Genomic DNA, 27468 nt, shown 5'->3' with positions numbered 1-27468 from the left:
ATATATTATTATTACTTTTTTTTTTCTTTTTTTTTTAACACTACATGCAGGGTGAGCAACCAAATCTCCAAGTGCTCATGAGCATGAGAACCAGACTTATTATTATTTTTGTATATTGTATCTATGCTGTATACTGTTTATGCATGCTTTATGGTAGAATTGCTGGAAAATGTTACCCTATTGGCACCATGATATCAAAATAATCTTTGTTTTGTTTCAGGACCCCAGTGGAAATAAGCCCTAGGGCTTTACTGTGTTATCCTGACCTTGTTTGTTTCTTTTACTGTATGATGCAAAAAAGTATCATATTTTAAACAAAATGGTCAAATAAATCAAAATCAAAATAAAACAAATAGCATCCTATTCATTGGTGTATATCACCTTATCATAACATGGATTGTATACTTGTTATATTAATCAATGTGTAAAGAGACACCCAACTGCAAGCCCATTCTGATCATGTAAACTAGCCAGCTTTCAAACAAAGAACCATCTTCTCACTTGAAATGACACATTTTTCTTTGGTTATGCCAAACTCAAGAAGCGTGACCTTTCCAGAAGTTGAAATGCTACTGCTCAATGACCCTCGCTCTCTTGGGTTGGTCTTCTGATTACTCCTCGTGGGAATAAGACAGGGTTTAGTATAGAGACTTAGTGAGTGTGGACTCCTTTTTTTACAAAGGTACTAATGGTTCTGTTCAGGCTGTTAACTGAATATTTTTATAGTTTAATTTCCCTGTTTATGTTAATGCATTAGTACCATAAGAAAATTATTTTCTGTGGCCATAATACTTGATATAAAATTATACTGAATGTTTGCTGGCCAAGCAGTATTTGACTGTAATATTGATTCGGTAGCTGATCTAAATATTTGTAATTTTAACTATTTAAAATTAATTATTCATATTTACACTTTAAGCTAATTTGCTACAGAATAAATGGTTGAGTTGGTCTTGAATGTCCTAAACAACATTTGGCATACAACATTTGATCAATGCTCGCTTTGAATGTGGGGAGAGGGGCTGGGGGTTACATATGTCCTTTTATTATTGCCACTTATTCAATGTAATGTTATTATATGTAAGAATTCAAAGTCTGGTGGAAGGATTCTGTACCCAATCTTACAGCTTTCTTTGCAGTAGTATCATCTTGTTCATTTAGGCCAATAGGACTTAAAAAGATGGTACATTTTCATTCCAGCTTAGAATGCTGATGGAAGGAATATCTAATAAATATTGGCTGAAAATCATGAGAGTTGAAAAGTGGCATTACATTTTATTTATCAATATTAGACTGCTAATTTAAGTGGGTAACACTTTAGAATAATGGTCCATCAGTTAATGTTAGTTAACTACTTTAGTTAACATGATCTAAGCAAAAACAATCCTTCTACAGCATATATTAATCTTAGTTAATTTCTACATTTACTAATGCATTATTCAAATCAAAAGTTGTGCTTGTTAACATTGGTTAATGCACTGTGAATTTGCATGAACTAACAATAAATAACTGTATTTTCATTAACATTAACAAAGATTAATAAATACATAATAAATGTTCATTGTTTGCTTATGTTAATTAATGCTAAAATGCTCATGAAGTGACTCAGAGCAGTTCTAGAGATTATGTTTATGTGTTCATCTACTCATATATTGAGGGGGCAGAGGCTGAAAACACAGTAGGCCTGCTATATGTGTTAAATTAAACCACGTCAGCGTAATTAATTTCCATTAAGGGTGGCCTGGGAAAAAATGTCAGACCAGGAAATCTCAAACTCAAACAAACAAATTCTGAAACATGGACAACACTAATTTTTGTATGGACCTGACATAAAAAAAGTTTAAAGCTTTAGGTTGGGGACATGCAAAATAATTAAAAGTTCTCCCCTAAACTGCACATTCACTTACATTTTTATTTTCAGTCTCTTTATTTTGCCCTGATATATATCTCTCTCATTACTTTAATACTGAAGATTTAACAAAACTGTACTTTATAAATTGCAAACATGTCAAAATTAGTACATCACAACAATAGCTTGAACATGTCATATTTTTCCCTTACAAAAATTAACCATGCTTTTATTATTGTAAAAGTACAGTAACTATTTTATTTATGTTTTATTTATTTATTTATTTTTTAGCAAATGTATTACCATTTTTGTATTTATTTTTAAATGAATTTGTTTGTAAATTATTTTTTTAATTTGTGGTTACCATTGTTTTATAGTAAAATTGTTGATTTTAGTAAGTGTTGTGTTGTAGTCTGCCATAACTCCCCCTAAACCTATTATATATATTTTTTTATTTTCTTCTAAATTACTGCTGTAACATTACAATAGATAATAATGCTGTCCTTTATACAGTATTTTGAGTGATGGTGAGCAATGGGTTGCTGCTGCTTAACCAAGTAAACAAAGAAAAACCAGCATATTTACAGATGAAACTGACCTGCAGTTGAAACTCTGGACAGTAGTTTTGCTTCTCTGCTCCACCTGTGTGCTTCTGCAGTCCACACCATTCTCTCTCTCGCATTTATTATCTGATCCAAACCGTTTGACGGAAGTGCGGAGAGCGCGCAAGCCGAAGCATTGCAAGTCACAATTAGATAAAAACTTTAAGTTGGTTTGAGAAAGCCTGACCAAAAAGTTTGAAAAGTTGAAAAAGTTTGAAAGGATTAAGTTTAAAAAAAAACTAGCATGTCATTAGCATGTTTCTAGCATGATTAGCAAGTAGCATGTCACTAGCATGTCACTAGCATTATTACCAAGTTACTAGATTGTTGCTAGCATGATTCTAGCATGATTAGCTTGTTACTAGCATGTCCCTAGCATGATTAGCAATTAAGTAGCATGTCAATAACATAATTAGCAAGTGACTAGCATGTAGCTAGTATGTTTATAGCATGATTAGCATGTTGTTAGCATGATTAGCATGTTGTTAGCATGATTAGCAAGTTATTAGCATGTTGCTAGCATGTTTCTAGCATGATTAGCATGTTCCTAGCATGATTAGCAAGTAACTATCATGTTCCTAGCATGATTAGCAAGTTACTAGCATGTCACTAGATAGATAGATAGATAGATGAGCAGAAACTTTTCAATGTAATTGCATGGGGGTTTTATGATCTTTAATCAGATTTTTAAGTCAGATCAGTTAGAAAAGATATAGCACCTAACTTCAGACCAGTCTAAAGAACTGGGCTGAATTTGGAGTCTGTAGAGTTAAAGTTCTAGAAGGTGTTAGAGTTCAACATTTTAGTCTCAGAAGAATAATAATAAGTTTAAATAAAATATCAGTAAATTGGCTTTCTCAAGCCAACTTAAAGCTGCGGTAGGTAACTTTTGACGCTCTAGCGGTTAATAAACAGAACTGCTTGCGTCTTGCGGAAGAACATCGTAGCTGGAACTACTTCTCTCTGTTTATGTCTATGAAGAATCACAAAGGCACTGGGTTACTCTGCCGCGGTACCCCCGAAGCAATCTAAAATAGTCAGAATATTAACACTTATTATAGGTGCACCCTAGTGATTCAGGACATGCTAAAAACACGGTCTGGAAAATGGATTCATGGTGTACTCGCTTATTATATACATTTCTCTACATTTTGAACACAAACAAAGTTACGGACTGAGCTCTGATTGGTTGTTTCTTAACGGGAGCAATGCATTTCTGCAAATGGCAATAGGACGACTGGGAGGAGACAGAGGAGCTTGATTTTTTTCACAGATTATCTGTCTCATATTCTACTGTCAGGACATAATGACAGGTTTAACAAATATGTAAAAAATATATTTTTACAAAAGTTACCTACTGCAGCTTTAACTAACTGATTCATGATTTATTAGACATTGAATTATCGAATGGCAGATTAGGAAATAATCGCTTTAGTACATACGGCATGTACATTCGGCATGTACTAAATAATAGCTTTATTGCTCATTCAGCTTCTCAAAACTCCCAAATGTGTGCTCTCCAACATTGCATACTCATAGATGAGACATAGTGCAGATAGTGATAAAAATGTGAAAAGGTTTGGTAATCAACAGTAGACATAAATGCCAGAATATACTGTAAAATGAGTTATTTTATGCATTTAAATAGTTTCATTTTCTCATATTTTTTTTTAGTATAAGTGCACTGTGTTCACATTTATTTGTGACATAAATTACAAATAAAAAAAATATATCAGCTTGTGCCTTATATTGTGATCTCGAATTGCAGAATATATTTTAGTACATGCACTTGATAGAAACCAATATATGTCATTAGCTCAGATTGTAGGCCATAGTGCTAATAAATGTGATAAAGACCACCACCAGAAAGGTTATTCCAGGGGTTCCTAACTCTAGCCCTCGAGGTCTACTATTTTTCAGTATTTAGCAGCAAAGTTGTCCATGAGGGCCAGAGCAAAGAACCCCTGGTGAATGTTTGGAAAAAAAGAGAAGAAAATAAAATAAGTGTGTGTGTGTGTGTGTGTGTGTGTGTGTGTGTGTGTGTGTGTGTGTGTGTGTGTGTATATATATATATATATATATATATATATATATATATATATATATATATATATATATATACAGTATATATGATTCCTTGAAGAATAAAGTTATATAATAATAATGTTATTCACACATTCTGTTTAATGGGAATTAACAAATACAACTAATGTATTATCTTCGTTTTACCTGCTCTCTTATTCTCCTGTCCGATATGATAACTGCCAGTACCAGGAGAGGGCGCTCAAACTAAACTTAAAAACTGTATTGGCCTCACCCTTTTTAGAAATCATAGATATTGTTCTTTGTGTGTGTCTGCTGCATATAGAAAATTGAGTTTTACTTATTTCTCCTCTTCTATGTCTCTCTTTTACTGTCTATCGATCTGTAAGAATGAAATCTGAAATTAATTTCCACCACAAGAAGAGGATAATCCAGACTAACCTGAACTGTCAAATCATCATCAGTCCTGCATACCTTTACTCAGAACTACACGTCACGACACAAGAACGCACAATCCCTATTTCTCTATGACAAGACTCGTTATGCTATGGATCACTACATCTCAATCTCAATTCAGCAACAACAATATAAGCTGCTAAAAGAAAACATCTTCACCCCCACTCCCCTCCCATTTTTTTTTTTTTTTTTTTTTTTATTGTTGTGCCTTAAATTGCAGATGGTCACAAATACATTATTATTATTTTTTTTTAATTAAAAATACAAAATGCCTACATGTAAATATGCCACTGCATACATATTAATATATACCATAGTGTGTGGAAAATAATGTAAAAAATACACAAAATAGGACTACATTAAATTCCATTAAATTACAAAAATACTGAAATGTATCTGGGCCTATTCAGAAGGAACATTTCATGTGCAGCTGCTTATAAACATTCATTTTTACTTCCCTTCTTTCTCATTGTGGCCCACCATTTTTTTATATAATGATAAATGTATAAAATTGTTTAGATCTGAATATGTCTTTGTAATTCACTTTCAAACAAGCTTTTTAAAGGCAAACTTCTGAAATCCTTCTTTCTGCAGAGAAAACGGAAATAAGAGATGTAGTTGAAATCGATTTCTGGTCTACTTGTCGTGAAGAGCTTTGTGAGGAGTCAGCATCATGCAGTCAACTGCTCCATGTTAGACTAACGGATTTTGTACCTACAGTGTGGTTTTAATATATAGGTTATCTATAATCATTTTCATTTTGTTTATTGTTCAGTTATGTTTAATTTGCTAGCTATAAAAAAATACGTTCAACTTAATTATTAGATTAATCGTTCCTACCTGTAGTTAGTACAAAGGAATAAATGACAACTGCGCTGTGCAGTATAAACATCTGTAATGAGAGGAGCGGAGATATTGAAAGACTTCACAAGTATGAAAAACGGCCATTTACTCTCTCTTTAACGCAACATTGTCACCGTTATTACTTTGGGAGAGTAAAGGGTAGACCACCGCCAGATAAGTGAATGTCTTGAGGACACCCTTCACCTATCAATTGTGCCCTTCTCTAGATTCCTCACTACAAATGAAATGGTGAAAATAAAACACTAGTTTTAAATTTTATGTAAACTTAAAACATTTAAAAAATTAAAATTTTAACATTACGCAAAAAGTATAGGCTATTATACACTTAAAAATAATAATAAAAACAGTCTGGTCAGCTATCCTTGTGGGGACTCTCCATAGGCGTATTGGTTTTTATACTGTACAGGCAGTAATTTCTATCGCTCTGTACACCAACCCTACACCTAAACATAACCCTCACAGGAAACTTTCTGCATTTTAAGATTTTCAAGAAACTTCATTCTGTGTAATTTATTAGCTTGTTTACCCGTGGGGACCTCAATTTAGGTCCCCATCGTGACACGAGTCCCCATGAGTCTGTGTGTATTCAGGTTTGGGTCCCCACCAGAATAGAAAAACAAGTACACACACACACACACGCACACACACACACACACACATATTATTGTTTATATTATATATTATTTCGTTGGCTTGAGTTAAAAAAAAACAATAGATGTCAGTCATTACCCTTTTTTATTGGATGAATGAAACATTGTTTTCATTGTAATGTTTTCAGCTCTTCATGAACAGACAGCGACTAAAGCGCATATATACTCGAATGTTCTTATAACCTAACATGTAAAGAGACACTTTCAGAGCTAGAGACATAATTATCAGGAGACACAGGCCGGATATATATATATATATATATATATATATATATATATATATATATATATATATATATATATATATATATATATATATATATATATATATATATATAATTTTCCCTTAATTTAAATATGTAAAATTTAAAATTTAAAATTAACGCTTCCGTGCTCGCTTCATTGTACTACTTAACTAATTTATCCTGTAGCACGAAGCTGATCTGAAGTCTGTAGCATGCAATAGGAAGCAAAGCACACATTCTATTAGACCGTAACAAATGTTAGGTCAAACCAGACGAGTTAGAAATATGTGTCTGTGTCTATACGTAAACATAGATTGCTCATAGCTAGTTTGACACAGCGCTGATTTTCGTCATTGAAATGTCGTTGTGTTGTTCTGTATTAGAATAATAAGCGCAGAGTCCCCTACAACGTCGCGTGAAATCCAGTTAAACATATATATTTTTCATCATTTTCGTTTATGAAGTGATGAAACCCTGCCTTACTGTAATCATTTATTGTATTGCATTTAAATACTTCCTTATTAAGCTATCTATATGCTTATTTGAAACAGACATTTGCTTCATTGTATTGCTTTATTGGGTTCGATGTTATAAGAATGATTGCACTTTATATGGAAAAGTAGCAGTATATATTTCTGTCTATTGTATGTAATACAGTGTAAACCATCGCTATCTTAGTCTATTGTATAAAGCAAACAATGCAAAATCAATGTGTGTGTGGTATGAAAAGCTATTAATTTTGAAGTACTGCTAATGAGGATTGAAACTTCTAATGAAATGTAGTTTGTATGTGGTTATAAAAACAATAACAACAGTGTATATATATTTCAGTGTCGTGAAAGCATAATTTTCCGGAATCTGTTTATCAGCAGCCCGGCGCCTTGTGCGGCTGTCCAAGGTGCTGAACAGGATACAACCGATATACGCCCTCTCGGTCGTCCGGAATCCGGAGTAATGTAAATAAAGATGTTTTGGATGAGATTTTGTGTTTGAATATTGTGTTTTTAGCAATGTTTCATTTAAATTAAGTGAATACTTTAAAAAGGAAACGGGACAATACTATTTTTGCATCATAATCGTTTTTATCATCAACAGCCATGTCAATGGTATACACCTGAAAAACTATGTGCACATGTAGAAATATTTCCTTCTTAAATATAAGCATCCATTACCTACATATAAATTATTCTCAAATCCTGGACAAAAACGTGTTACATTATGCTCACAAAATAGGTGAAATCATTAAAAAAAATTGGACGGAGAAGACAACATGCAAATAATATAGAAAATAAATACAATGCTTTGTATCCATTCCCTTTTTCCTTCAAAGAATGCACCAGTTGTAACTTTTAAAACATTATAAAGACTTCGTGAACTACAAGGGGGATGTGGTCTATGCTTATCTAGGACGTCAATACGTTTTAACACTATACAATTTGAGCCACAAAAACACAGCTGTAGAAAGACACACAAAACGTTTACGTATTTCTGTCAACAATGACGTATGTACTTGTGCCATTTAAGAACAACTTGCCTTAGATTAATAGTAAATATGTAGATGAATGTTTGCAGAGCCCCTGGCTCTAAGACTTGGTAATTTAGGTAAAAATATATAACAGAGTGCCACACTTGGCAGTGTTCTGTAATACAGACAGACATGTAACTTGCGCTACTGGTACGTTTAGAGTCAATGTAAACAAATAATTATGGTGCCAAGATATAATGACATGTATAATGACACTGAATAATGACATTGTATCTTCATGAGTCCTTAGTGGGGTTTCTTTGCAGCAGGATCGCGTATCGCAGTCTATTGGTTAGTTTACTTGAATACATCAGAAATTATGTCAACGACCACAACCAAAACAAAACAGTCCGGATAAGGTCACAATGTTAACATAATGTGTATGGTATTATTATCCAGCTTCTGGTGTAAACCAATGGTGTCGAAATTAGTCGAATGAGGACCAGAGGTGGTCTCTTTTTTTCTACACCAGTGGATAGAGATACAGGGCTCTCTCCTTCTTTTGACATTCTCCTTTTATCAGTTATCAGTTGTCGGTGACTAGAGTAAACGCTTACTTTGTGTGTTTGTTGAATCTCGCGGTCGTCGTTTCTTTTCTGCATCAAGCAGTAACTCAGAACATGCTGGTCTTTACTAAAGTGGCTTTGGCTCCGTTCTGTCTTTGTAATGATGACAGAACACTAGCGAAGGGTCCGCCCAGAGAGTCCGGAATGGAGGTGATGGTGCCCGGGGCAGAGGCCCAACCTTGACTCGGCGCAGTGACTCCCATACCAGCCACTGACGTCTTCACCTGTTCAACCGGGCCGTTCCCTGTGGCGCTGACCTGTCCGCCGGTAGGACTTGGTCCACCACAGTTGGAAGTAGGGTTTGGGTTAGGTCCGGGCCCACCAGTGCTATCAGGATCGGTAGCCTTTGCCTCTTTGCTGTCCTCCTCTCGCGAGTCAGATTTCTTCCCAGACCCGTTCTTTGCTGCCGCAGCTGCGGCAGCGGCTGCACGTTCTTGTTTGCGAAATTTGGCACGCCTGTTCTGGAACCACACCTGTAGAGAATGCGCATCTCATATTTTAAAACATATTTTACATGGCATTGTACTTACATTTATATTGAGTAATATAAACGATGTCATTATGTATTATAAATGTTCATTATATTAGTAAAGTTAATATAATTATTGTTATTATTATTACTAGTGCACATATCTGTATTAACATTTTGAAATGTATAGCCTGGGAACTATTAAATTCTACATAACTCTTAAACAAATATATATATCAAATATGTATATCATATATCATAAGTCATGTAATATTAAATATCATGTTTAAGAAGTAAGAAGTAAGAAATTTAAGAAGTAAGTGGAGGATATCCCACCTGCACTCTAGCCTCGGTGAGATCGATTTTTAGCGCGAGCTCCTCTCGTGTGTAAATATCTGGGTAGTGAGTCTCAGCGAACACGCGCTCCAGCTCTTTTAGCTGCGCGCTGGTAAAAGTTGTCCGAATGCGTCTCTGCTTCCGCTTCTCATTCAAACCTCCGTGGTCGGTGAACAGCTTGTAGGGGACTGTTTAAATACATAAGACAGATATTAACCATTTGTGAAAGTATAATTGTAAGAAAATATATACATGCCACCGTAAATATATTGTAGTAAAACATGCAACTTTTTAATTCACATAATGAAAATAAAATAATTTAAATAATGTTTCTAAACTAAGTCTGTTCAGTGGTTACTTCCATTATAAATTGTTTAAAATAAGATAAAATCGTGATAGATAAAGTTATGAAAATCTGGAATAATCCTGTTATCTGTAAACTGTTGTTAATTAAATTTTATTGGAAACTGGATTGGAAACTTGTCATAAATGCTTCTTTCTCTTCTGTTGTTGCTACTGCATCTTCAATCCAGTGTCAATAATAAGCTTAAGTCCCTGGTTATTTCATTATTTTCGAAGGTTTATGTCTCATCGCAAAATAAATAAATTATGCCTATCATTTTGGCAGCTTAAGATAATTTTGTTGGCGGTTAGGGTGTGACTGGGATAGTGTAACCCCGTAACTGAATTACTCCTGCCTGCAATCGCTTCTAACGTGATAAATTCTTTCATTTGTGTAAGCAAATTTCGTTTGGTAAATACTAAACACATTTCCATTTTCGAAAGCAATCAAGGCGTCCTATATACCGGGGCCATGATTCTTGTGCCTCTCAGCTGGCGAACTAAAGGTGACTCTGGGCTTACCTGCGGCGTACGGACTGTTCTGGTGGTCCCGCAGGGTGCCCAGACTACAGGAGCCCGGTGTAAGCGACGGGCACCCGGAGGTGGCCCCAAACGTCGTCCTGATGGGATTGTACTGAAAGCCACTGGCTTGGCTGCAAGAGCTGAAGTCCGCATAGGCTGACGCCAGGCTCGAGGTGTCCATCCCGGCCATACAGGACTCGTAGGCAGAGGAATTGAGGTAAGAATACTCCATTTTATACATTGAAAAGGCTCAGTGGAGAAGGAAAGCTGCACTCCCAAAGAAAAATACACACAAACGTCAAATTCAAATTAAATTAAATTGGCGAGGAGCACATGAAAAAAGCAAGCCAAAACGCAGACGAAGTTGGGGAGCTTGTGGCGGCTGAATTTTTACTGGTTTGAAGGTGGCTCGTGCCGTGGGTAGATGTGCACTGCTCGGCGCCTGCTCAAAAACTGCCCTCCTTTATAGGAGCTGAGCCTTGTTTTATGAAAAGCCTCCCAAGGAGCCGCCTAGCCCCAGGTCTCTAGAGCATATAGTCCTCATAATAAACTTGGCTCTTTCCGCTTGGACAATAGCACGGCGTTTGGGTCTTATTGCTAGCGCTTTTTTACATGACAATAACTCATCAGTCTATTGGGCTGGCACTGGGGGATCGGGCTGTCCAACCTCCCTATCATTGATCCCCTGCATCTCTAATTAGAATTTAATACCCCACCATTACGCGCCAGCCCCCTCCACCACGTATAGCCCTCTCGCTCAAACCGCCATCTTGCCCTTTAATTCAATCACACCACTTGGAAATAATGAAAGTTGGGTGACGATTCTCCCTGATCCAATTTTGCCCAAGCTTTTAAGCATTTAAACCGGTGGTATACCTTGGGCTGAACTTTCGATAGTATTTCCCCGTCTCCTTTTCTTGTTCTTCTCTCCGTTTCTCTTTTCTTTTGCACGACACTGGTTTCGCACTTGCTTGTTTTCAGGAGCTGAAGAGACCATTGTGTTTATCATAAATAATACATGCTTATTTTAGCAGGATACATAGCCTATGCAAGCTACGTCATTCTGAAGAATGTAGAAGGAAATTATATTTTGAGTGCAAATGACGCGTTGGAAATAGTTTAATATTAATTATAATAATCATCATCATTATTCGAGCAATGGACAACTGAAAAGTTTGGATTTTAAGCTAGGCTATTTGACTATACAACTGAACAAACAAAGCTTTTGGTAAAACTTGCGCATATAATTAAAGTTAAACTGATCAAGTTCTTCATTTATTTGTGCATGTTCTTCTTATTATTATTATTAGTAGTAGTAGTATTATTCTTGTCGTCATCGATATGATTTTCGTTTGGATAATAAGGGTAGCAAATTCGCAGAAAAAAGCTTTATCACCAGACCTCTTATCTTACAAAATTGCCGCAGAACATAATTTTGTAATGGTAAAACGTTTCTTGCATTGCACCGATGTCTTGGGGATAGCACAGTATATTTGTGTCATGCGTAATGTAGACTTCTTAATATGTTGTCATTATTCTAACTATATTGTATAAGGCATGAAAAAATAATTCTCAGCCGTGGTTATCCAAGTTGTATAACATGCTTTGTATATATATATTTCAAATACAGGAAAGAAAAGCCAAATACGATTTCTCACGTCTTCCTTAACGTAAATAAATAAATAAATAAGGTCACATCCATTGTTACTGATCGTATGCAAAGCGTGAGCAAAAACAAATAGCAAACCTATTAACGTTCAAAAAAAATCTGTAGCTACTTTAACTAAAACATAAAATTACAATGATCCTTCCTATGTGCTGAATAAACAAGAAAACAAGCAAACAAATAAATTGAAACAAGAAACTCTGTTTACCTGTGGTTATACAAACAAAAATACGCCACATTATGCAACAGAGGGGTAAAAGCGATGATTAAAATTCATGAGGTCACTGGAATGAAATCATCAAGCTTTTCTGGTTTAATTTTTCACAATTTCTGCGCCGTTTAAATTGTCTCTTTTTTTTCTTGAGAGAAAGATGAATGGCGATTAAAAAGTTTAGTCTTTCTTGATACAACCCGGTCACTATTATGTTAATTTTTGCTTTCCACACGCGAGTTGTGAATAAAAGATGTAGCAAATGGTTAATTTGATTACTGAAACCAAAGACCAACTGGTCCACCGTCCTCCCTCCACGCGCCTAGAAAGGAAAAAGAAGGCATCGCGAGAAATTAATCTAATAACACACAAAGGGTAGAGAAAAGTCCTTTCTGATATTTTGCCGAGGCAAATACAATTATAGCTTTTACCATCCGTTTCTCCTATTCAAACAGCTCTTTATTCTCGTGATCTGTGGTCCACCAGCTACCGAAACGCCCATCTTTTATATTTTCAACATCTCCTTTCATGCTATCAACTGCTTCTGCGATCTGTTGGGCGGACTAAAATGTCAACGTTAACCCTTTGATATTACTGTTTGAATAAGCGACCTTTCCACTCTCAAGCTTAACGAAAACAAGTACAGAGGTTTTTGGGCTCGCGCACAAACAGACACGCAAGAAATTCTTAAGGAGGTATTTGTATTCACTTGGGTATAATCTGTGATAAATCAGTTAAATCAGTTTGCACCGGCATAATATCGTTAACAGGTCAATAGCACGAAGTATTCTAAATTAAGCCCTACTCTAACAACAAACCGTAAAACTGTATGCTTTCAGTGATTAACATTGTGATAATGGTTCCATAACCGTAATTAAGAAGGTTATGTGTCATTTAATGACTTACGAAATAGCCGCGTCCATATGGCTTCACTTAATAAATCAAATAACTACGGGGCTCACAAAACTCTAAATCTTTGGTAGCAAAGTGGCTGACAATAGGGGTGTAAGTTCAGAAGGCTCGGCAGAGACTTCTTCAATTTCTGCACGCCTGCCCTGTGTTGCTCTGTGCTGGTGGAATGCGGGTCGGCAGGAGGGCAAAGGGGAAAACAAAATGCCTTTGTGTGTGGAAGGATAAGACGAATCAGTCAAAAAAAAAAAAAAAAAAAAAAGGATAAAGAAAGAAAAAAAGTGAAAAGGGAGGGGAGGGGGTCAGAGGGATGTGACTGCTGTCAGATCGAACATAGCTTTCAATATAGCTTTTAACTTTAACGTTGAGGAAACCCTAAGATTATCAGAGGAGAAATTAATATGGTTCTGTTTGTGGAATCAAAGGTTTTCCTGCGCGCAGTGCTGTTTTTATTATTATTATTATTATTATTATTATTATTATTATTATTATTAAGCTGGGCGTTAAATTAGATTTTTACATCTGTTTGTTAAATTAAATGTATTAATTGGAATTTATTTTCTAATGTTTTCATAAATCTGGGTTTATTTTCGACCAAACTGTTATATTAGACGCGATTTAATTATATGTATTTAAATTAATTAAGCATTGTTAAATATGTTGTCTGGTTATTGCTCTGACTGATATTTTACACAAAAAAAAAAAAAAAAAAAAAAAAAAAAAAATTGTGGTTTGAAGTAGTGTACGTTCACCGACTGGCAATAATATAAGATTTGCAATATTATACACAAGTCATTGCCAAATAAATAATGTATTGACATACCTGTATTTTTTTTTTTTATCATTATTAACAATATAGTAAAAACTAAAATAGAGAAAAAAAAGATTCCTCTGTTATGCCAACCTACAAGCGCGCGGTAGGATGCATTTACTGACTAGTTATGCAGCATATTTATTGTTCACGTCCACACATTAATAAAACAAATTACAGTTTAAATAAAGCATTTCATAAATGACAGGTAAATGGTAAGTAACTTTTTATTTTAACGCCCTAGAATGCTGCATTAATATTATTATAAACACAATACAAGATATGAAAATATATCTTCCCAAACTTTTTTTTAATTATTATTCTAAGGATGGTGACACAATTTATAATTATAGATACGATCACTTGCCATTTATTTATTTATTGAGAATAGGCTCAACACCCAAGTTTAATCGGTGTGAATGGTGGTCCATAGGCTGTGTATCCGGCATGCCAGATCCCTTATCCTTTTCTCATGGCCACCCAGCTCACGGCCTTCCCAAGTGACCACGATGATGTCTGGCCTTCAGAGGAGCGGATTAGCATAAAAATCTTATTCTGCAGGGACAGTATTAGCAAACATATTACCCTCTAACGCGGCTCTGGCCCCGCCGAGATCCTGTGCTCGGAATCAATTACGAAATTACTTCAACCTCTAAGTCGACATTAACGGGAGAAGAAATGCCATCGACCGGATCCAAATAAGATTTCGAAAAGATGTGATTATTTAATCTCTTGCTAGTGTTTAAGAATTTGATTCATAAAATTGTCTAAAATGAGACGGAATTAAATTCTTATCGGTGTCCCCTGTCATCGTTTCATCCCGTGCTATGTAACGCTGGTTTAACAGTGACCCTCAATAGATTCCACCTAATCTAGCACTGTCCGGCGGAAAGGAAGGCCTACGCTGACTCTCAAAAGCTCTCCTGGTCTCGTGGTCTCTTAGCGCGCTATGACGACTATAAAGATACACCTTAACTAGGGGTATACCTTTCCTTGGTGTTTTCGCCGAACTATACCTTAGGTTGTCGCTTAAGGTATAAACCTTCTTTCGTGAACCGGTTGCAAGTGCTGTCCACGGCGGTGGTGCTGAATAGGTTGATATCGATGGCTCGAGAATCGATTGTTCACTACAGGAGCTCTTTCACTATCAATCCCCAACCACACCCAGAAAACTCCCCACAGCATAAAAACGGAGAGCAGCCAACAGCTGAATTTTCTCCACAAAATTGGAACAAAATTGAATTTGCTTTTTAAAAATATTTATTATTATTATTATTATTATTATTATTATTATTATTATTATTATTATTTTAGAAATTTATCTTTTAACATGGTAGCTATTCTTACATGATTATGAAATAGTGAACATAGCTACACTAGGCCTAACTGGCGCCGCGGACACAGCCGTCTGTAATTTAAACTATCTGCTGCCTTGCTGCCATAGTTTTACCAAAATCCCCATAACGTTCATTCCCTATAAAAAAGACTCTTATTTATGTGCTGCCTAATGGTTTTCCAGCCGATGTGCCTTTGTGTATTATAATGGAAAAACTAGCAACCATGATCAGTATAATGACAAGAAAATAATGATCTTTGCATAAAATCACTTTAATTAATTGAACAGCAATTGAACACCTGGTGTATTACAACTTTGGAATTTTAATATATATTTAGCTCTGCACTTTTTCTTGCAACAGAATTACAATCGTATCGAATAAAATGTGAAGAAGCTTTTTGCACAGTGGTGGTCACTAGCGGAGTGAGCTGTGAACTGCAATAGCTAAGAGTGGTCCAGACTAACCTTAAGAAAGAATAACTTACAGGAGGTATACTTAACTAAGAACGTTTCGGGGAAACACATATTCAAGGTGCCATATAATGCAAAAATTAGTTTTGTAAGGTGTTCGATTCTCGAAGGACTGCCTCACAAATGAGGGTCAGATCAGCACTAAAGTTGTGCAAAGATTGCTTCTGAAAGAGGGATCCATACCAACATTTCATTCAAAAACATCCAGACTACAGACAAAGTATGCCTCACGCATCATATTTTGTTTTCCAAAAGTGCTTTTTGGCTCTCTGAAAGGCCAATGCTGTTAAAGCTACCATTGTCTCTGTTTTCACTAATGCTGCCTTCAAGTGCTACCAGAATGATAGTGAATAGGAATGTGATAGTTAAAAATTGGTTTTGGAAGCAATGTGTGAGATCAGTAACACAATCACAGTAACACCAATATGCCCACGAGCAGGTACTGAGAAGGGGACAGGGTTGCCAGTTTCCGCAACAAAACCCTCCCATGGACATAAATGCAACCAGCAGCAACACTGTTAAAGTAGCCCAATTCCACAGGAAACTGCGAACTTGGCAACACTGGAAGGGAGGCAGTAGCACCAGCTCATTTTCATTTAAAGGGGACATAAATATAAACAGAGCGTTTTGGCTCATACCCTAAAAGTGGCAATTTCAAGATCCATAAAAAATGATCTGTGGGGTAAAAATGTTTCTGTTGTGAGATAAAACTTTGCATACACACTCTGGGGACATCAGAGAACAATTTAAAATGTTGTATCATGTGCATTCTATGGAACCTTTAACTTAAAGGTACAACTTAAGAAGGTTTCGGGAAACGCCACCTGTTGTCTTGGGCATAGCGCAATACCATGTATCTGTTACTGATGTAATTTTAGTCATGAATGCATTTTGAATTCCACTTTAATTACTCTGAAAGTTGAACACTAAACGATAACCACTTTTAACAGACTTTGTTACTGTTTTAATGAAGATGCATATATCTAAAATAAAACTGATTGATTTTAGTGCTTCTGTTCAGTTTAAGTGACTCTTTTAAGTTGTCTATCAACGTTTACGAAGCATAGCTGTTTATTTTAACATGGCAGGCCGGAAGGGTCATTCGTACAAACGAGGCCAAACGACTGAGTGGGGGCATATTTTATTTAACACACTGCCATTGTTGTCCACGTTAAGCAATTGACAATTATTAGCCCCGATCTCATAAATCAGCCGGCAGGCCGTTATAATGGTTGAATAGAATGGCCGATGAAGCTCGGGTCACTGTCATTAACCAGAGCCCGTCTCCATGAGGCTACACAAGCAGGCTGGTCGGCCCCCCGAAGGCATTTGGGTCTCTGTAGGACCTGCTGGCTTAATATCGCCTGTTAGCTGAGATAAATGCTTAATCACACATGCATTAGCGGAAGACAGCGGGCTATTGTGTGGAGCGAAGGTTTACTGGAATTAAGCGATTAATGACCAGCTACGTTAAATGGGACACACCAGCACATCAAAAATGACTGAGTGTTTTTTAATGTTTTTATTTTTTTATTCCTTGTGGTCTCTCAGGGTCTTCCCTCTGGCCTTCAAGTTGAATCTCAAATCGCCTATTATCAAGTTCTAAATTGTCCCTAATATCTCCCTTGCCTTTGTATGTTAGCGTATATCTCTGTGGGCAAATCTTAAAGTAGCTACCAATACAATGTAAGGTTAAACATAAGGTGATGGTGTCTCTAAAAATTTAAATAGCAATAAATAAATGAAAAAATACATACAATATTGATGTACTTATCTATTATTTTATTGGTATCTTAAAATCCTTATACAAATACAAAATAGGCTAAGTTCTAGACATATATGTATCTGCCTGGACAGGCCAGTCACACTGGTTCCATGTCCCCTCAGTACAGTCACTGATGAACATTGTGTCTTTCATTGAGAAAACAATGACCGGCATTCTTGTCTTTATATGTGACAATAAATCATGTGATCTGTGTCATATTTTTTGAGTTTTGCATTTGTCTTGCAATGAACGAAATGTTTTTGATGGATGAAAACGGATATTAGGGGTCACAGAACCAGCGATCTTGAACATTTAAATCCACGGTCTGGTAGGCCTGGAGAGCTTTCTTCCTACCCCTTCTATCGTCCCTCCTTTATAAAACCCGTTACTGCATTACGCCACGATCTCCATACATTAACTGATTCAAGAATCCACAAGTGAATGTTTGAGAATAAGTTAACTATATCCTCTCACGTATTTGGTGATCTCTCTCAAATGATTTGAGGTGCCCTACTTTTAAAACCCCTGCATTATTTCGTAAGTTTGATATAGCAACAGTCCAGCCACCTTGTGACTCATCATCATCACATTAAAATGTGATGGACCAGAGCTGTTGGTGATGATAAATCGCGCGGTCAGCGTCTTCGTTTTTAGACCAGGAAAGAGTATAAATTAGAATGAATAGTGTGAAGTAAGGAAATGCTTAGGGAGTCGACGGTGTTAAATCAAACCAGACTTATTTAATGTGGCTCTGCCGGTTGAGTTGATAAATTGCTATTGTATTCCCACCACCTCCTATTGCACCTTGTCATTTTATTCTTCTAATTAACAGCTTTACTTTTATAAGACATATCATGTATTCGTCGTAAAATAAATAAATAAAATAAAAATAAAGAATTATGCTGTGCAACTATATTTGACTCTTTATGTGACCCGGTTGTGCATGTTGTCAAACCTTTTACATGTATACTTAAGAAACTTCAGTTTCATTTGAAAGTGGCCTGGGAGGATTATTCACTATGTTATCTTTAATTTGCTACACCTCATTCAGTAATAGTTCATTTTAATATTAACTGAAATTGGGGCAAATATTTTCATTCAAAATTCTGAATAATTTTTTTGTCTTTGATTTTAAAATAACATGGATGTGATTAATGTGATTAATTCTTGTAAACATAAACATCTTAGCACTTTTGGAAAGATATCATAATGTTATTGGAACATATGGCTGCATAAGCCTAACATGTTATAACATGAATATTCCTCCTTGTCCTGCAAATTCATAGAGTGTATTTAAATGTAGTATAATTTTGAAGACTTAAGAACCGTTTTAGGGTGTTGAGTTCAGGCCAGACTCATATCATGGAAACAGGAGTTAGAGGCCTGAGGTAAGATATTGAGCTGCAGAGTCAGAACAACGCCAGAGAGTGGCAATAAAGCTAATGTGATAAAAGAAAGTGGTTTTCTGAATATAGGTAGGTTGGAAGCAATAGCCAGAAATATCTATTTTCAGACCTTGGCTAAAATGAAAAAGTTATGGAAAGTGAAACATGTGCCAGACTCGTTCCTCTCTGGTGAGACAGAAACTTTATTCTGATTCTGCATTTCATGTTTTGAATGTATCTATGCTTGGGTTTTGGTTTTGGTTAAGGCATGTTTGCCACACAAGGCATATGTCTGTTAATAGATGTCAATATATTATAATATTATGTATTATGAAAAGCAGAAATGTCGAAAATAAATAAATAAATAAAAAGTGGATTGCAGTCCTATGCAAATGTATTTTGCATTTGACACGTCTGTCATAAATCAAGTAATGGCTTTGTTCCTAGTTAAAAATAAATAAATAAATACATAAATACATAAATGCACCCATCAATAAAGCAAAGGACCTCAGCTCTCATTTTATTAACCATCATTTTATATTAAAGTTTTTTTGTTTTTGTTTTGTTTTTTGGTACTGGGTGGAAAAGAAGAGAAGAGAGTTTTTCTTAGCCACGTGCAGGGCAGATTGATGTCATTGTCTCGGCACACTGACCTTTGCTGTAGTACCCACGGCAGACATCACAAACTCTCACATCAATTTAGTCCAATTGGATGTGGCATGTCTTAGCTAACTCGATTTGTGCAGAAATGCACCTGTCTCTGCCTTCTCTCCCTATAGATTTACTCTGGGGGAGGAGGGGTTGCTTCTCTCTCTCTCTCGCTTTCTCTCTGCATATGCAGCCTCTTTGCAGCAGGCCTGGTGTGCCTTCCAAGGTCTGGGCAGAATGTCTCCAAGCACCAGAAGGAGAGGCCATTAGCCGCACACTAATCATATTACTGCACGTTAAAGGGGGAAGTGAAGGCAAGCATGGGAGGAGGGAGAGGAAGGGAGAAAAGTTTAAGGTGTTATTAAGGTTGTTCATCTCTCATACAGCTTGTGCAGTTTTGAGTTGTCTGGGAGTGTGTCCTTGTGTGTGTGTGTGTGTGTGTGTGTGACTGTTTGTCTGTTTGTATGTAATGTGGTTTAGTACATAGCTTATGGTAATTTGTGATTGTGTGTGTCTGGCTCAGTTTTTTACAAACTGTAACTGTACATTGAGTATATTGTAAATGTATGTGGGTATAATTGTATAAACTAGTTGTGTTGGTAACTGTGTGTGCATATAATATTTGTTAATGTGTGTTTGCTAGAACACTTGCTCGTTTATGTGTGCATGTAAGTGTGTGTTTGTGTGAGAGTGCAAAGGATTTGTTTAGGTTATGCAGAGCAGGCTGGCTGTCAGAGATGAATAATATGAGTGGCTTTATGAGCATTAGATAATGAGAGGCATGCTGGGAACTGAGCGATCAGCACCAGCTCTCTGCATAGAGTCTTCCATCTGTGCTGACACAGTGATTACACCACACACACACACACACACACACACACAATCATTTTGCAAATGCGGATACACGGATCCATGCTGCCTATGTTCACAAATTCTAGACAGGTCAAGCAGAGAATCTGTAAATTCAACAATACAAACTCAAACTAATTTCTGTACAAATTAAATTCTCTTTACAGTTTTTGTGAACCCAATAAATATTTATGATGCTTATAATATATATTTTGGCTCATCCCTTGTTTTTATAAATAAAAATAAACCAAAATGATAGTTACAGTGAGGCACAGTGGAAGAGAAAGTAACCATTTTTGGAGCAGAAATGTAATTTATATTTTATAAAAGCACTTAAATTAATTATTCTATTCTATTAAGAATTCTTATATTTTCTATTCTGCAATTTTATTTATTATTATTATTATTATTATTATTATTATTATTATTATTATTATTATTATTATTATTATTATTAATTAACAGCTGTTTTAGGGTTTATGGCAAAAAAAGTTAAATTATACTTTAATTATGACATGACATGATGGAGACAAAGACAAACAGATTAATGGATGGACAGATTAGACAGACAGACAGATAGACAGACAGACAGATAGATCGTTGTTTTAATGCAAGCCTTGTTTAGCTGGTCTGACTGTGGGTCAATGTCTTGCCCCACTGTGCCCCAGCACACAACACTTTGGGGTAGAATACTAAATAACTCACTGGGTGGGTTTGTGTGTCCTTGTTGCACCCCTTCTTTTGTCTTTTGTGGGGTCACAGTTAGTGACCTTGTGTGCCCAGCAATTCTAAACAATACCTCACACAGAAATAATGACCAACCTCACACACACCACCACCACTACAAAACTACTAGTGCTGAGGCATCAGAACACACACACACACACACACACACACGCACACAAACACACAAAATGACCAGCATCCCCCTTCCACTCTGATACTGACCCCACATTGCCTCCCCATTACAGAGGATTCAGAAAGCTTTTAGGGGTCCGGTAACGCTGAGAGATTGATGGTGTAAAACGCATGGTGGTGGGGGAAGAGCAGGTGGTTAAGAAGAAAATGTCCCTCTTTTAATGGGAGCCACAGAGCGTAATTTAATAATTATGAAAAGTGAGAGAGTGGGGAGAGGGTAGCATGGCGGGATGGATGGATGACTCTGGGTCTGTCTGGAGCGGCAACAGACCAGAAGGAGACACTCTCTTCTGAACAGGTGAGGGGGCTGAAGTATGCTCCCTTATGTACACAAAAGAAAATGTCTGAGATCACTATTAAAAATGCTTCAGTTTTACATTTTTCTATTTTATTACACATATTACCATTGCAAGATTTAATATTGTAATTCCATGAAATTAAACTTCAGGTTTGAGTAATATTTTAAATCCAGTAAATGTACTGTACTGTAAATATTAAGCACATAAGTGTCACATAAATGTTGTTATTGAATATTGACTGTAGTACGTTCTACTGAGTACAATAAAAAAAAACAGCTTGCATTTAAAGGAACATGCTACTGTGATCATATATATATATATATATACATATTCTTTTTTTTTTTTGTATTTTAGCAAGAAATTGTCCTCTCACAATAGTGTTTATCCCTCTCTTTGTCTATATATATTTTTTTTTTACTTCAAATATCAGCTGCTCCTGTTCTGCAAACATATGCACTGAAACCAGCTTCTCAGACACCAGCCATTCCCGTGCTTCCCTTCAACCTCTGCCCTTTTCGATCATCTTCTCGTCCTTCTCTCCACGAACTTCGCTTTATCTGTGTGTCTCTTCGAGTTCCCTGGGAAAGATGTATTGATAATTTCCTGCAAAAATATGATTCCAGTTTATTCTACAGAGAAAAATCCAATAGTGCAGCCTCCAATTGGATTGGGCTTTTCAGTGGAGTAGAGAACAATAGAGAGAGAAGGGACCTGGCACCAGACATTCTACATGAGATTATTGTTAAACAGAGACCTGATAGAATTACAGGGTACAATAGATGATAATTGCATCACAACATGATTTCTCTTTTCTGTACAACAGCGCATATTCATCTACCTTATCCATTCACTCGGGGCACCAATGTGGCATGAAGGAAGCAAGGCTGATACAGAAGGAAGGTGAAGACAGCGAGGCCAAGAGATTAAGTTATTGATATGTGAGCACATAGAGAGAACAGAAGAATAAAGCTCAGTCATGGTAGTACAGAGCAATATTGTCATATTCTATGACACATTATGAAAGTGAGTAGCTAGTATTTTGTTAAATCAAAATAAATGATGCACTACAGAAAAAATATAATATACAAAATATATGGATGTTACAAAATACAAATACAAAACATACATGATCCACTACAGAAAAAAAAGAATGAAAAGTCAATAGATCATATACAACAACACAGTTGATTCAATCAGGTCTGAATCAGGCCTTTTTAGATTACATTGACATAGGATTTTTAATGGCAGGTTCTTAAATGATTACACACACACACACACACACATATGTGGCCATTTTTTTGTGACATATCAGTACACAACTTTGTATAATGACATGGGTATGACACAGGTATTACAAGGAGAGGGTGACTTATGAGGACATAACCCATGTCCCCATTTTTCAAAACGCTTATAAATCATGCACAATTCATTTTTATTATATTTTTTTGATAAAGAAAAACAATAGAATAAACAGTTTGTACAGTATAAAAACCATTACGCCTATGGGATGTCCCCACTATTCACAAAACCAAATGTGTGTGTGTCTGTGTGTGTGTGTGTGTATTGACTGTAGTTACATTACTAAACATGTAAGAGATTATGCTCATAAACACACACTACTAACTTAAAAACAAACAACTCAGAATAACTGGATTAATTCAGGGCAAGCAATAGTGACTCTCGCATGGAGTGGGGGGTTCCAGTAGTAGGACCTGGCGGTGAAAGATCTCCTCTTTTACAAGGAATGACAAAGAGATAGAAAAATCACAAAAGAGCCCAACTCTGATGTTCTAAAAATATAGGGAGCACTCCGCCTGGCTGGCTGGCTGGTTGCTCGGCACGGTGTGTGTTGGCCACTGTGGGTGTGTGTATAGTGGGGTGGGCCAGAGGGGTTAAGTAGGATGGAAGGCACCCATACTTCAGATTGGCAGCAAGCTGCCGCAAGGCTAATCTAATCAAGGGCCTCGCAATTCAATTAGAGCCATCTCAGGGGCCCCTCCACCAGCTTGCCAAACATTCAGCTCTCCTCTCTGACGCCCCGTTTTCCCCTTCCTCCTCCTCCATCAGCCCTGCCCAGTGCCAACCAGCTGTGCTAGATGAATGTAGATGAAATATGAAATATGAAAATCTCCAATAATTTATGGGAGCTGTGAGGGATGGCAAGAGGGAAGCATTGGCTGGTGGTAGGTAATTCTCCCCTCAGGAGAGGAAGAGTCATTTCACCGGCAGAGAGACTGAGTGCAGCTGCTTATGTTGCAGAAATATATACGGTTGAGGAGCCCGTACACACACATACCCCCACATGTTGACTGTATCATCATTCCTGCCAGCAGCGCATCTCATACTTCACCAGACAGCTCCATCTATTGCTCTGTGTTGCAACATCTACCTGAAATGAATAAGGCTCAGTTGTAAAAAAAAAAAAACACACACACACAGAAAGAACTTTGAGGCGAGTCTAACTCATTGGCGGGGAGACAGAATAGGAGAGAGTGAATGATGGACAGTCCACGAAATGAACTCTGATTCTTAGGTAGAATACAGTGGCTGGGAGAAGGCAAGTGGGGGGAGGATGCTCTTAGACAAATTACACCTCATTATATCCTGGCTCTCACCGGCACATCATGTCAGGAGGAATCTTTTTTTATTTGCACAAATTTGCCTGGAATTCCTCTTCGTTTTCCAGCCGTCCATTATCAAACAGGGCAATTTGATTACATTGTGATTATTCTCTTGCTTGTGGACACTCCCATATGAGTCTGAGGCCTCTCTCTTTTTCCCGTCTGTCTTGCGTTTCATATCCCAGAAGTGGTATGTTTTCACATAGACGCTCTATCAATATATATCAAAATTGTAGTAGTTTTCTCACTAATGCATAAATGTTTTGTTGTTTTTTGTACAATTAACAAGTTATGTTATGATTATTCAATATTTGTAACAGTAAAGATGAGATGCTGTAAAACTGAACTCTGTTGAATCAATATTGTAAAAAAAAAAAAAATATATATATATATATATATATATATATATATATATATATATATATATATATATATATATATATATATATATATTATATTATATATTCTTATATTACGCAATTGCAGGATATTTATCAGAGTACTAATTACAGTATTTTAGCCTGAGTACTTCACAGTCCTGTCACAGTCTTTAATAGTCATGAAACTTTTCCATTCCATAAGTGGTTCTTTGTAGTGAGAAAAGGTTATTTAGATTTTTTTTTTATATTTTTTATACTAGAAAGAAAGAAAGAAAGAAAGAAAGAAAGAAAGAAAGAAAGAAAGAAAGAAAAATGTATCTAACTGAATTTTTTCCCTGAAAGGTTCTTTGGGAACCAAAAAAGATAAATGGAACCTTTATTTATTTATTTTTTTTGGGGAGAGGGGGCACATTATTTGATTTCCGTGTCTTTTTATATGCGTGCTTGCATGTATTTATGTTTTTAAGTGAAGGTTGACAAATCTCTAGTGTTTAAAAAAAAATCTTTATAGTGCTTAACCACAAACATTGCATCAAGCTTGAGCATCAACATCATCAGCTCTATATGAAACAAACAGACAGCTTAAGAAACTCTAACCATGAATCAAATCTTAGAGAACAGGTGAAACGGTTTCCTATGGCTAAATTATGACTTCAATTGAGCAATTAAAACCCAAGATGGAATTGAATTAACAAGATCCTGTGGCTTCAAATATGGCTTCCCACCCTTCTTCTAATCACAATACATGGAGAAATACAGAACCAGGCCGGGTTTTGTGATTTTGACAGTATTGTGGCAAAAACAAAAGGCTTCATGAGGTGTAATTTTAAATATTGTTCTTTATTGTGTAATATTCTGACAGGGGTGCAAGATATTACATTGCAAAATTTAAAAAAATAAAATAAAATCAACCAAAATTTAATGAAAGTAAAATAAATACCAACAACTTAGAAAACTTTGCTAGTACTCCATCACTGGGATCACTGGGCTAGAATATAAGTGACTGTAATATGACAACAAATTTCTGTTTTCTGCACATTATGTGATGTATAAATATATATCTCATTATAAATTTGAAAATGTAAATAGAAAGGTGATCAATAAAGACAGTATTCAACTTTTAACCATACCATGAGAGTTCTTGAAAAAGTAAAAAAAAAAAAAAAAAAAAATCTAAATTAAAAACTGAGAATGAAAGCTGTTGTGAAAAACCTGCTGAGAATCACAGCAGGCATCAGAGTGCAGCGTAAGTGTTTCATCCCTCTAATTCTCCATCACTCTCTCTGTCTATTTGGCCTCCAGGAACAAGGCAGTTCTGCAGGATACCTTGTCTGTGGCCTTGGCTGGATGAAAGGCACTCCTGGCAGGGGTTTAGGGTATACTAATTGTGTTTTTGACTGATGCTGGGTTTTTAAATGATGAGGTGGAGAAGAGCAGAGAACATGGTGTGCAGGCCACGTATGGAGCTCTTATGATGCCGCCTATTCATGTTCACATTAAGCTGCTGGGATATACTACTCTCTTCGTAAATTGCAGTCGAAAGTGAAAATATTGCATCCTAGAATATATTGGCTTATCATTCCATAGGTTGCAATTGTGCATTCCTGTAAATTATTTAATAAAAATAATAACTGCATTGGTGATAATGATTTACATAAAAACAGGATCACCCACTTAGTTATTTATTATTATTATTAGTAGTAGTAGTAGTAGTATTAATGATTTCCATAAAACAAACCTTTATCTCTAAATTTAACGAGAATCTATGTTTATCGTATTTTTTTATTTGTGAACGGGAATAAATCTATTTCAATCTTCACTTTTGCCGTTTTTTCCAGGGTGCCTGGTTAATGTGGGACTGCAATGTGCTCGCTTTATTTATTTCTTTATTCCTTTCACTCTGTTGTGCTCTGTCTTTCTCAGCAGGGGCTACGAGCTGTGATTCTCTCCCAAACCACCACCCCCCCACCCCACCCCACACTAGGCTGCACAACCTTACTGTCTTCTGCTCTCCTCGGCCGTATTTCGCTACTGCTTTCTATCGTGCTGCAGACGGCTGGTGGCTCAATGGCTAACTGGATTATGGGACAACAGAGCACCTTCCTCTCTGCCGTTGGCCTCAATCTACTCGCGCCAGCGTCTATTGAGCGCGCCCGGTCCCCGCTCAGGCCCGGCTTTATTGAGCCGTGTATGGGTCTTTATGCTGTGCGTGCTCGGCCTTGCCCCCATCCCTCATCAATCATCCGCCTGTGAGGGCGAGCTCAGAGCACAGACAGGCTTCAACCATCTCTATAGGAGAAAAAAGAGACAGAGAATGTTTACTATAAGACTGATCACTCAAATCAATCTCGTATTTGTTCTGGAATGTTTCAGTGAACTCTCGAAATACAAACATTTAGAAAAATTAAGACGGTTCATTGTGGTCGTGACATTTTTCTGTTTTAAGATGCGGATAATAAAAAAAGAAAAGAAAAGAAAAAGTAAAAAGCTTATATGATTTTTATATGACCAGCAGGTTGTTGTTTTTTTTTTTTTTTTTTTTTTTTACCAAAATCAAACCAGAAAAAATGTTAACTGGCCACCACACATAAGCTCGGAGGCATTTCTTTTTCATTTGCTTATATTTAAGCTTATATTCTTTTGCAGTTTCTCTTTTTAAACAACGTGTTTACATCTCTTTTTTACACATTACACTATTTTTTGTTAAATTTAAGGTATAAATCTGGCAGC

General features: G+C 36.3%; 1 protein-coding gene across 1 annotated transcript; it reads right to left on the bottom strand.

The window, feature by feature from the left end:
* Window positions 1-6873: 6873 nt before the first annotated feature.
* phox2bb (paired like homeobox 2Bb) lies at window positions 6874-11364 on the bottom strand. Its single transcript, XM_052573794.1, has 3 exons — window positions 10470-11364; window positions 9606-9793; window positions 6874-9273 (listed from the first exon to the last, which is right to left on the bottom strand). Exons 1-3 carry the CDS (start codon window positions 10708-10710, stop codon window positions 8848-8850), a joined length of 855 nt encoding a protein of 284 aa, XP_052429754.1. The 5' UTR covers window positions 10711-11364; the 3' UTR covers window positions 6874-8847.
* Window positions 11365-27468: the final 16104 nt, after the last annotated feature.

This window comes from Carassius gibelio, chromosome B14, assembly GCF_023724105.1.
Source record: "Carassius gibelio isolate Cgi1373 ecotype wild population from Czech Republic chromosome B14, carGib1.2-hapl.c, whole genome shotgun sequence".
Lineage (NCBI taxonomy): Eukaryota > Metazoa > Chordata > Actinopteri > Cypriniformes > Cyprinidae > Carassius > Carassius gibelio.
Note: the sequence above shows the minus strand (reverse complement) of the source record. Positions and strands in the feature narration are given on the sequence as shown.